The 12,347-nt window shown below is 45.3% G+C and overlaps 1 protein-coding gene and 1 non-coding gene across 2 annotated transcripts in view; one reads left to right on the forward strand and one right to left on the reverse strand.

The window, feature by feature from the left end:
* The window catches only part of Fbn3 (fibrillin 3), a 78,748-nt gene that overhangs the window by 43,338 nt on the left and 23,063 nt on the right, over window positions 1-12,347 (forward strand). Inside the window, 1 exon segment of the mRNA XM_087898039.1 lies at window positions 11,585-11,704. Within this exon segment, the coding sequence (XP_087754165.1) occupies window positions 11,585-11,704 (120 nt within the window).
* LOC125396973 (U6 spliceosomal RNA) lies at window positions 9,087-9,193 on the reverse strand. Its single transcript, XR_007230957.1, has one exon. It is a non-coding gene; the product is annotated as a U6 spliceosomal RNA (small nuclear RNA).

Raw genomic sequence — 12,347 nt, forward strand, 5'->3', positions numbered from 1 at the left:
CCACACACCCAGACACCTGTAGTCGGGGCACAGGCTACAGCTTAGGCAATTACACCTGTATCTGCCCTGCAGAGTTCCTGCAGGTCAGCAGTGGCAACAACTGTGTGGGTAGGAAGTGTGATGACTTGGGCTTGAGGGGTGGAAGGCTAGTGGTTGCTATGGCAGAACGTGGGTGTGGGAAAGACTGCAAAGACCCTCAGAGCCTTGGAAGGTGCAGAGAGCTGTATTTGAAAGAAGAAACAGAGTACATCTGCATATATTTGACATGCTTATATGGGACAAAATGATACTCCAGGACTTGAGAGCCCAGAGTAGCTGCAAGTAATCCTCCCAGGCCATGCCCTGGTCAACAAAGGCTTAAAGAGATTGAAGAAGAGACCTCAAGCCAAAGTGTGAGCATGGATCCATGGATAAACCCCCTCTCCAATCAGCATTCTTACTCTGGCTTGAACCCGTTCCCATATCTTTTCTTTTTCTCTTTACCTTTTATTTACGTATTACATGGGAAATGGGGGCTGTGTGGGCATCATGGCACACACGTGGAGGTCAGAGGACAACTTGCAGGATCAGTTCTTTACTTCAACCATGTGAGCCCAGGAGTCAAACTCCGGTTGTCAGGCTTGGTGGTAAGCGCCATTCCCAGCTGAACCATCTTGCCAGCCTGCAGCCCACATTCCTTACTCCCACTTCAGCTGCAGACACAAGAAAGAGCATGGGTTTCCGGCACAGTCAGGGAACATGTGGGAACACGCTGAACTTCAGTGTGACCCGGAGGATGTGTTGCTGCTCCTACAGCATGGGACAGGCCTGGAACAGACCCTGTGTGGCCTGTCCCACCCCTGCCAACTGTGAGTGCCCCCAACCACTTTCTCAGTCTGGCCCCTCCCAGCACAGTACAGAGGGATACGTGGTAGAGTTAGAGGCTTCTAGCCTTTATTTATCTGCTTTATTCTCTGGGTGTACCACACAAGTGGGTGTGTCTTCATGTGGTATATGCATGTGTGGGTACCCAATTGTGGGGGTCAAAGATCTACTTGGGGTGTTACTTTTTTACAAGTCTTCTCCCTTGGTTTTGTTTGTTTGTTCAAAGGCAGACACAGTCCCCAAAGATCCACCCACCCCCAATGGCCCACTTACTTGAGGTAAGCCCCCCTCTTAAATATTCCACAGCCTCCCAAGGCAGCAGCACCAGCTGGAGACCAAGTATTCAAACACCCGAGCCTGTGGAGGGACATTTCACATTCAAGTCGTGGCACTAAATGTGAGGTTTGGGTGCTGTAACAAAATAGTTGAGATTAGATTCTTATAAACAGTAGGAGGTCAGGGTTGGAGAGATGTTAGCAGTTAAAAGCATACACCACTCTTCCAGAGGACCCAAGTTTGGTTCCCAGCACCCCTGTCAGGTAGCTCCCAGCCACCTCAAACTCAGGTGCTGGGGGATCTGGCTCCCTCTTCTGGCCACCATCAGCACTTACATTCATAGACTCAGACATATACATGTACACATACACATAATATAAAATAAAATAATCCTTAAAAGAAAAAAATAGGGGTTTTGATCTGGATTTCGGTTTGGGGGTTCTTTTTGTTTTGTGATGCTTGGCTCTGAACCCAGGGCTTCATTCATGGTAGGCAAGCTCTCTACCACTGAACTTCATCTCCAGCCCAAATACATGTTTATTTACTTTACAGTGCTAAAGGCTTAGAAGCTCAGTGTAAAGGCACCTGCATCTGGGGGGGGCTACCTTCACCCCAGTATGGTGGGGGGTGTCACAGTGTGCAACAGAACAAGTGTGCCAGTTTGGGTGTCTTTCCTCGTCTTTGAAAGCCACAATGCCACCTTGAGATCCCACCCTCCTGATCCTGTTTACCTCCCTTAAGCCCCTTCTCCAAATATCATCAGCATCCAACTTTGGGACTTAGGTTTCTAACGAGGAAACTTCTGGGGGACACCTCTAAAGATAGCACTAGGGAAGGCCAGGGAAGAGGCTCCTCTCTGGCAGCTTAAAGGCTCATACTGAGACATGTCAGTTATCTTGGCTTCATTTCTGTTGTAGCAGTAAAATATCCTGACCAAAAAAAAAAAAAGCAGCTTAGAGGAGCTTGTTGTGAGTGTATTTCAGTTGACAACCTCAGGTTTTGGTCCTCCATTGCGGGGAAGTCTTGGTTGGGAGCTAAAGATTGAAAGCTTGCATGCTTAGTGTTCGGCTCACCTTCTCCACCCACACAGCCCACAAACCAGGGGGCAAAGGAGCCTGATTCCAGATTGGGTCTTCCCATATCAAGAAAGGCAGTGAAGACAATGCCCAGAAACATGCTCAAAAGGCCAGCTTGATCTAGGTAGTCCTTCATTGAGACTTTCTCCCCAGTTTAATCCAGGTTTGTATGAAGTTTTAATAATTAAAACTAACCATCACACAGGAAGGAACATTGGGGGCTTAAATGCAAGAATCTTCCTTGAGGGAATGGTGGGGTCTGGAGTGAAAGACTTGAGGTAGTAACTGAAGAGTGTGTGTGTGTGTGTGTGTGTATGTGGTGTGTGTGTTGTGTGTGTGTGGTATATGTGTATGTGGTGTGTGTGGTGTGGTGTATGTGTGTTTGTTTGTGTGTGGGGTATGTGGGGTGGGTATGTATATGTGTGGTGTGTATATGGTGTGTGTGTGTGGTGTGTGTGTGGTGGGTATGTGGTGTGTGTGTGTGTGTGTATGTGGTGTGTGTGTGGTATGTGTGTATGTGGTGTGTGTGGTATGGTGTATGTGTGTGTTGTGTGTATGTAGTGTGTGTATGGTGTGTGTATATGTAGTGTGTGTGTGGTGTGGTGTATGTGTGTTTGTGTGGGGGGTGTGTGGGTGGGTGTGTGTATATGTGTGGTATGTATATGATGTGTGTGTATGTGGTGTGTGTGGTGTGTGGGGGTGTGTGGTATGTATGTGTGTGGTGTGTGTATGTGTCTGGTGTGTGTGTTTATGTAGTGTATGTGTGTGTGTGTCTATGCAGGTGTGGGTGTATTTACTGGTACACACACTGTGGATGCCAGAAGTTGACATCAGGGTGTCTTCTTCAGGCAATTCTCCACGCTAGTTTTTTGGAGCACCTCATTTATTTTGGCCAGAGTGGCTGGCCAGGGAAACCCAGAGGTTTGCCTGCCTCTACCTCCCTCATGATGCTAGAAACATGTATGCACCAGCAACCCGCTTTTATACATGGCTCTGTGATTTAAGCTCAGATCCTCATGCTCAGAGGCCTGCACTTCAGCTGAGCCACCTCCCTGGTCCTCTCTTTAATAAGGGTAATAAGCATGGCTGGTGCTTTCACCAAAGGAAAACATGCGGGAAGTCTCCCATCTGTGTTCTGGGAAGTACCCTGAATAGACGTGGGGCAGCCTTGAACCCAGAGATAGGCAACACAGAGTAAAGGAAGATGAGAGGCCAGGGGAGGGACAAGGGCTAGGCTGTGAGTGCGTGGAGGTGCAGCACTCAGGGTGGGCAGCGGTATGCTCTGGGGTTCTGTTTTTCTCTTCCCAGCTCCTCTGTGGACCTAAGTGCCAGGGTTCATCACTGACATCCGCATGGGGAAGTTTCTTGGTGAGCAGTCACCAAACCTTCTACCTACAACCTCAGACTCCTTCACCCAGCCCTTCCCCTCCCTACTGCCTCTTTCCTTTCTACCTTCCCTCCTCATTGTTTCTGTGCCTCCGGCACCCTAAAGAATCCTGCCCCAAAACTCTTCTTTTTTTTTTTTTTTGTTTTCCCTTATTGGATTTCACCACCACCACCTTTGGGGGTTTAATTTATGTACAGTGAAATATGTATACAATATATACTTAGACTTTTAAAAGTATTTTTATTCTTTGAAATTTTAACACATTTAAGCAATGTATTTTGGCCAAAGCCTCACACCACTACCTTCCTCCCGTCCGTCTCCTCCCTAGCCAGTCTTCCTCCCAGCTTCGTGTCCACCATTCTGTTGTTTTTAATAAGCCACTGTGTCCAGTTCGTGCTGCCCATTGGCACGTGGGTGTAGGGCCACCCACTGGGATGTGCAGAGAGCAGCCATATCCCTGAAGAAGAATGCCTCTTCCTTGCTTAGGAACCATCTACTGCCCATAGCTCCTCCACTAAGAGTGGGGCTTTGGAGACCCTTCCTGATCCATGCTGGGATTCCCATTAGCTTGATCTCGTGCCAGTTCCCACAGCTACTGTGTGTGTTTGCAGCAGCCATGCCATGTCCCCATCCATCAGCTCTTAGGCTCTTTGAACCTCCTCCACAATGTTCCCTAAGCCTTGAATGTGAAATTTTGGGGGAGGGGAAGTGTTGTAGGGAGAGAAGAGCATTTTGGAGAGAGTCTCCAGGTTCAAGCTCGTCTGGAACCCACTATGTAGCTCAGGCTATCCTCAGACTACAGTCCTCTAAGCTCCACCTTCCGAGGGCTGGGAGCACAGGTCTAAGCCATCATAACCAAGCTGTTTTAGTTTTATAGAAACAGGGTCTGACTTTGTAGCCCAGGCTAAACTTGAATTCATGACCGCCCTGCCTCTGGTTCCTAAATGCTAGGTCTACAGGTAAGCACTACCATGTCTAGTTTTGAATGCAATTTGTGGTTTTATTTAGTTGGTTTGTTGTACTTGACTGTTTTTGGTTTGTTTGTTTGTTCGTTTGCTTGTTTTTAAAGACAGGGTCTCTGTTAGCTGAGGGTGGCCTGGAGGTTGCTATGGGACCACAGATAACTTTGAACTGCTAATCCTCCACCCTCTAGCTCCTGAATGCCCAGGTTAGATATGTGCCTCCATACCCAGTTTGTAGAGTTCTGGGGAGCAAACCCAGGGCTTTGTGTTTCCTAGACAAGAACCCTACCAACTAGGGAAGCACATCCTAACACCTTCTGGTGGTTATTTTTATTTGTTTTTTGTTTTGTGATTCAAAGCATGGAACCTTGAGCTTTGCACACATTAGGTAAACATACTTCCTCTCTGAGATACACCTCTATCCCTAAAATACACTTATTCAATTGTGTGTGTGTGTGTGTGTGTGTGTGTGTGTGTGTGTGTGGTGTGTACTAGTATTGTATAGGTCTGTATACTGTTGCATTACACAGGTGGAGGCCAGAGGCAGACATCAGGATGCCTTCCACAATTATTTTACCTTATTTTTTGAGACCAAGTCTCTCTCACTGAACCTGGAGTTTACTGGTTTCTGGCTGCTAGCTGACCAGCAAGACCCAGGGTCTACCTGTCTCTGTCTCCCCAGTGCTAGGATTATAAAATGTACTGAGGCACCTGAAAATTAAACTCAGGTCTTCATGCTGGCAAGGCACACACTGTATTAACCATCCACCTGCGCTTGCCTCTCCTCCCACACCCTGACCTCTTTGAGGTGTAAACGGCTGCATTTACAGCACGATTTGTGGGGCATCTGCCATCTTGTGGCTGCATCTTCTGTTAGAACTTAAGGCGGTCCAAAGTACCTAGAAGGTCCCCTAGACTGGGCTGTCTCTTATGGCTTACCCTCTCCCCAGATATCAGTGAGTGCGGGGTGATTCCATCCATCTCTGCCCATGGTGTCCGCATCAGAAGCTTCCACTGCGCATGCCCCATTGACTTCAACTACAGTAGAAACTTTCTGGCCTGTGAAGGTGCAGCACACAAGAGTCCTGAACTCTAGGACAGGATCCTCTCTATAGATAGATAGATAGATAGATAGATAGATAGATAGATAGATAGATAGATAGATAGATAGATAGATAGAGATATAGAGATATAGATATATAGATCTCCAGTCTAAGCGAGCCCAGTTAGTCCATCTGTATGACAGAACTGACACCTTTCCTTGGGTCTCTGTCGTCCCGTATAATCACCCTTACTCCCGTCCTAGTTGCTTCCAGAGCCAAAATTCAGGTTGGGGGTTCTGTCGGGAGAGGCTTTTATTTCACCCCTATCCCCTTCCTGGGACTCCCCAGGTGTGGATGAGTGTGCCAACGGAAAGGGACTGTGCCAGAGAAACGCAGACTGCATCGATGTCCCTTGGAGTTATCAATGCAAGTGTGCTGGGGATCCAAGCTCTCGCCCAGTGGGATCTGTGTAAGTGGGGTCTCCAGGGAGCTGACAGGTTAGACTTAAGCAAAGCCAAAGGAAGGGAGGTAAGCAAGCCAAGTTTTGTCACCTGCTGTGACTCAGGTAGAATGTGGCTGTCACTGTTGGGGAATGGGAGACAAGCTCAGTGAGCAACCATAAGTAGCACAGAGTAAAATAAAATATGACTGGTGACAGCTAGGCCTGATGTCAGCAGCACAAGATCCTGGTGGAAGCTTGAATGGGGGCTCCAAACAGCCTTGCTCCCTGCTACATACATGTGTTGTATATGGAGAGATCAGCAAAATATTATCAGCTGGGGTTCTCAGAGATATCATATTGCCTGCACCTCACAGGATGAAATGAGTGTTGGGACATCCCAAATGTCTGTAGCCATGGTGACCATGTGGACACTGAGGACAGTTACATGTGTCTCTGTCACCATGACTTCCAAGCCTCAGCTGACAGGAGCCTAGGTGCGAGCATCTCTGATTAGACTCTGTGTAGGGTCTTCATTTCTCCTGGGGGGTTGTCCCTTTTATCTACCCTAAGTCACACCCCCTCCAAAATTTAAACCCAGACTCGGAGGTCTCGAGAGTCTGGAATTGCACTGTCCTCTACATGACTTTTCCTATATGTCAAATGAACATCGTTGATACTAATACGGGTATTCCTCCCAGCCATCTCCTCAAGGGTCACTTGCCAGCTTCTGGGCAGGGTTAGAGGCAGGTGAGGAAGGCTAGCTCCAGCCAGTTCACCCATCAGGTTAATTAATGCCCTAGGGTGAGTCTTCTGGATTTGTGGGGTTTGCTCTGATAGACCTTGATGAGTGTGACCAGAAGCCATGTGGAAATGAGACCTGTAGGAATAATGTTGGCTCCTACAAGTACCTGTGCTTCCCTGGCTCTGTGGCAACCCACAACAGTAACTGTGCAGGTGAGCTGCCTGGGTTGGCGGATAAGTGGCCCTATGACTGGGACACAGAACTCAGTAAGTAAAGACGGTTTCCACCAAACCTAGTAGCCTGAGTTCAGTCCACAGTGATTGATTCACTCTGACCTCTACACATGATTCATAACACACACACACACACACACACACACACACACACACACACACACACACATAAAATAAATAGATAAAACTTAATTTAAAAAAGAATAGGTAGGGGGGAAGTCACCCAATCACTACAGACAACAGGTCTGAGTCTCAGAGCAACTTCCATCATGTCTCAGGGGAATCTGCTGTAGCATCCAGGTTCCTGTGTCTCATGGCAAAGAACTAGACCAGGGACAAATGGTTAGAAATAGAAATAGAAGGCTGGAGGCATGGAGCACTGACTGCTCCTCTAAAGGACTCGGGTTCAATTCCCAGCATCCACATGTAGACTCACAACTAGTTCCAGAAGATCTGACACCCATTTCCCGCCTCCATAGGAACCAGGAATACACATGGTATAAAGACATATGAAGGCATACACACAAAATAAACATATAAATAAAATTTAAATTATTTTATTTTTAAGATGCATTTTTTTTTATTTGGGGTTTGATGGTTTTGTTTTTGTTGTTGTTTTGGTTTTGGTTTTGGTTTTTCAAGACAGAGTTTCTCCGTATAACTGGACTGACTATCCTCATCTCATTCCTTAGACCAGGCTGGCCTCAAACTCAGAGAGATCCATCTGCCCTGCCTCGTGAGTGCTGGGATAAAAGGTGTGTGCCTCCACTGCCTGACTTAACATATACTTTTAAAGAATTTTTTCTTTTCCTTCCGAGATTATTATATAATTACATTATTTCTACCTTCCCTCTCCTGCCCCCAAGTCCTCCCGTGTACCCCTCCTTGCTCTCTCTCAAACTCATGGCCTCTTCTTTCGTTAATAGTTGCATATGTGTTTATATCTATTCATATATATTCCTAAATATAACCTTATCAGACTGAATAATGTTACTTTTATGTATATTTTCAGGGATGACCGTTTGGTATTGAATAACCAGCTAGTGTTCCTCCACAGGGAGGACTATTTCTCCCACTCTCAGAATTTATCAGTTGCCTGTAGTTCTTTGTTTAGGGTTGAGGTATCCTGGGCTTTACCCTGTCCACTTTGCCTTATCTGTTGTTCTTTGTCTCTGTTCAGCTTATTTTAGGCAGTCTTATTGATGAGACTTATGGGTGTAGCTTCAGACATTACTAGGAAATACAATATCACAGCAAATTCCTTGATCCCTTAATCCTCTGGTTCTCACAATCTTTGCGCCTCCTCTTCTGCACTGTTCCCTGAGTTCTAGAGTAGATGTATCCATTCTGATTGGGCTCCACAGCTCTGCATTTAGGTTGGTTGTAGTTTTCTGGAGTGGTCTCTGTCTCTTGCACTGGGAAGCTTCCTTGATGAAGGGTGAGGATTACACTTACATGTGAGTATAAAGACAAATATTTAGAGTGTAATTGGGAGTTATGCTGGTTTAGTAAAGTGGTGGTTGCAGGTTCTCCTTCTGAGATTCATGACTTCACTAAAACCGAATTATTGGCTAGGTTTCTAGTCCCAGGCATGGTCTCCCTCTTGTTGAATGAGTCATAGGTCCAATTAGAGAGCCGTTGGTGACCACCAAGTTATGTGTGCCATTACCACCCCTACGGTTATCATGACAAGCTGGTCACTGTTGTAGATTATGCAAGTCATAGCTGGGTAGGACTGTTGGTTACTTCCTCCTTTGGAAGCTTGCATGGCACCTTCTGAGCCCATGAAAGCTAGCCCTCAGAGGGGCCATTCAAGTCACTTCCAGCTCAGGGTCATCTGGTCCCTGTATCTGAATGCATGATGTGTCTCTAGCAATAGGGACTTATCTTCTGCCTCTGGGGAAAACAGCAATGGCCTAAAATGTTTTGTGAGTCTCTTGGACAGTCCTCGCAACAGCTCTAAAGATGACTTTCTTGTGTCTGGTACTGGAATTTTTGTTAGTTGATTTTAGGATCTTAGAGGGATAGTTTTCAATTTTATTTATTTAAACTTTTTTATACAAAACTATGGAATGCTTCACACGTTTACATGTCGTCCTTGCACAGGGGGCATGCTAATCTTCTCTGTATTGTTCCAATTTTAGTACATGTGCTACCCAAGCGAGCACTTATTTAAACTATGTAAGTATTTCTATAACCAGACTTACAGGTATTATAGTTGTTTTCAGGTAAGTGGTTAATAGTAGGATTTCTTATGATTTTTTTTTAGATATCCTTACTGTTATTTTGCCCTCCTCCCTTCTCCTGTGTTTATCTCACTCCCTTCCCCTTTTCCCCATTTCCCTGACCAGATCACTTGTACCCAACTATTCCTCTGATCAGTTGCTCTCCCACACCAGCATTGGTCCTTTTTTCCTTTCTTGCTTTCTTCAGTTACTCCAGGACATGTTCACATATCTGAAGATTTGGAGCTAGGAGTCTCCAATGAGAGAGAACGTGCAATGTCTGTCCTTCTGGGTCTGGTTCTCCAATGAGAGAGAACGTGCAATGTCTGCCCTTCTGGGTCTGGGTCTCCAATGAGAGAGAACGTGCAATGTCTGTCCTTCTGGGTCTGGGCTACTCACTCAATATGATCTTTTCTAGTTTCACTCATTTACCTGCAGAGTTCACAATTCCACTTTTCTTTACATGAATAGTATTCCATTGTGTATATGTACCATATTTTCATTATCCACTTGCCAGTAGGACATTTAGGTTGTTTCCGTTTCCTAGTTAGTTGTGCATAGAGCCACAGTGAACACGACTGAACAAGTATCTGTGAAGTAGGGTGTCAAGTCCTTTGCTCATATCCAGGCAGTGGTAGAGATCCTTTATTTTATCTTTGAGACCTGATATTCTGTCTTCTGCTTGATTCATTTTACATGTAAGACTTCCTTGGATTTTTGCATTTCCATATGAAGTTGAGTATTGTTCTTTCAAGGTCTGTGAAGAATTTTGCTGGGGTTTTGATGGGCATTGCATTGAATCTGTAGATTGCTTTTGGTAAGATTGCCATTTTTGCTATGTTAATACTACTTACCCAAGAGCATGGGAGATCTTTCCACTTTCTGGTGTCTTCTTTCATTTCTTTCTTCAAAGATTTAAAGTTCTTGTCATGCAGGTCTTCCATTTGTTTGATTAGAGTTAGTCTAAGATATTTTATGCTCTTAGTGGCTTTTGTGAAGGGTGATGTTTCTCTGATTTCTTTCTCAGGCCATTTATCATCTGTGTAAAGGAGGGCTACTGATTTTTTTTTGAGTTAATCTTGTATACTGCTACATTACTGAAGATGTTTATGAGTTGTAGAAGTTCTTTGGTAGAATTTTTGGGTTCACTTCTATAAACTATCATATCATCAGCAAATAGTGAGAGTTTGCCTTCTTTTCCAATTTGTATCCCCTTGGTCTCCCTTTAGTGTCTTATTGCTCTAGGTAGGACCTCAAAAACTATATTGAATAGGTATGGAGAGAGTGGACAACCTTGTCTTGTTCCTGATTTCAATCGGATCACATTGAGTTTCTCTCCATTTAGTTTGATGTTGGTTGTTGGCTTGCTGTATATTGCCTTTATTATGTTTAGGTATGTTCCTTGTATTCCTGCTCTCTCCAAGACCTTTATCATGAAGGGATATTGTATTTTGTCGAAGACTTTTTCAGCATCTAATGAGATGATCGTGTGGTCTTTCTTTTTTTTTTAGTTTGTTTATATGGTGGATTACATTGACAGATTTTCATATATTGAACCATCCCTGCATCTCTGGGATGAAGTCGACTTGATTATGGTGGATGATATTTCTGATGTGTTCTTGGATTCAGTTTGCCAGTTTAAATTGAGAATTTCATACATGCATATGTGTTTTTGATCAAATCCACTCCCAGTTCCCTGCCCTGCTCCTCCTCCCATATCCCACCACCATTTTCCCTCCCATCTCCATGTGCTCTTTGTTAGGCACACTGGGTGCGGGTGCACTTACTGTTGCCCATATGTGGTGGGTGTGGGGTCATCTACTAGAATACAGGCAACCTATCAGGGGCCATATCCTGGGTGAAAACTGACACCTTCCTGCTGCAGCCAGCCGTTGCCAACAGCTCTTCAAGTGGGGGTGAGACTTCATGATCTCCTTACTCATCCATCTTATTTATTGCAAAGGTATTTAAAAAAAAAAAAAGTTGACTATAGTTCAGGGCAAGGCCGTCTTAAAATCTGGAAATTTATGAAACAACAAATAGCAGATATACCGAATGGATGCATAGAAATCTTGGAGGGAACCTGCAAGCGGCTTGTAAATCTTGCTCCCTGCTTCCCTCCAGGTTCATAAACCCAGCAAGAACAAACAATCCTTCCTTCCTTTGCTACCCCTGTGTTCCAGAGTCTCAGCTTTTCCCTTAGGCCCAAAACTGCCCCTGAAAAGGTTTGTCCCCTTCCCCCTCCCAAAATCACCTGCAGTTGTTGGCCAAAGACCTCAGGGAACACTCCACCTCCTCTCTGGCATTGAATTCCTCTTCTTTTCTCCTCCAAAGATATTGATGAGTGCCTGAGCCTACCAGGGACCTGTCTGCCAGGCACCTGTCAGAACTTGGAAGGCTCCTTCCAGTGCATCTGCCCCCCTGGCTTCCAGGTGCAGAGTGGCCATTGTATTGGTGAGTGTCCAACCTTCTACCAGAGTGCAGGTGCGCACAGCACAGGACCAAGCGCAGCTCCATTATTATCAGAACTGCTCTGGGGCTCCTGGTTCAGGCCTTTCTCTCAGGGCTCAGAGAATTCTTTGTGATAACTGTAAAATATACTTTGTTTCAGTATCACTGTACTTCAGAAACTCCATAGAATTCTCATCCACAAGAATCATTACATATACTTTAGACTAATTAGTCCAACTTGATCTTAGCTATCTAATTCACCAGGTTGGTCTCATATAATATATGCTAACCTGGACTAGAATGTCTGAGCAGGTGGATTAGCCTATGGGCAGAAATATAAGGAAAGCTCAATAACCTTGGGGTCCATGGTGACCCTACCTTCCCATCTCCCTCTGCAGATACTGATGAGCCCACCTTGATGGGGCAAGTATGTCAGTTTGACCATGATCTGAACCAGTCTGGCCCAACTGCTGATAATCCAGTCTTCCATTTGTACTAACCTTTTACAATCTGGGCCAGTTTGACCTGCCAACATCTATTTTCCACTTGGGCTAGCCTTGTATAACCTGGGCTAACAAGCCATTCTGGCTTCAGCAAATGCACTGTTGTGTAAAGAATGAACTCATTTAGACCAGTCCAGCCTGGT

Source organism: Myodes glareolus, chromosome 2, assembly GCF_982192425.1.
Source record: "Myodes glareolus chromosome 2, mMyoGla1.1, whole genome shotgun sequence".
NCBI classification, from domain to species: Eukaryota; Metazoa; Chordata; class Mammalia; order Rodentia; family Cricetidae; genus Myodes; species Myodes glareolus.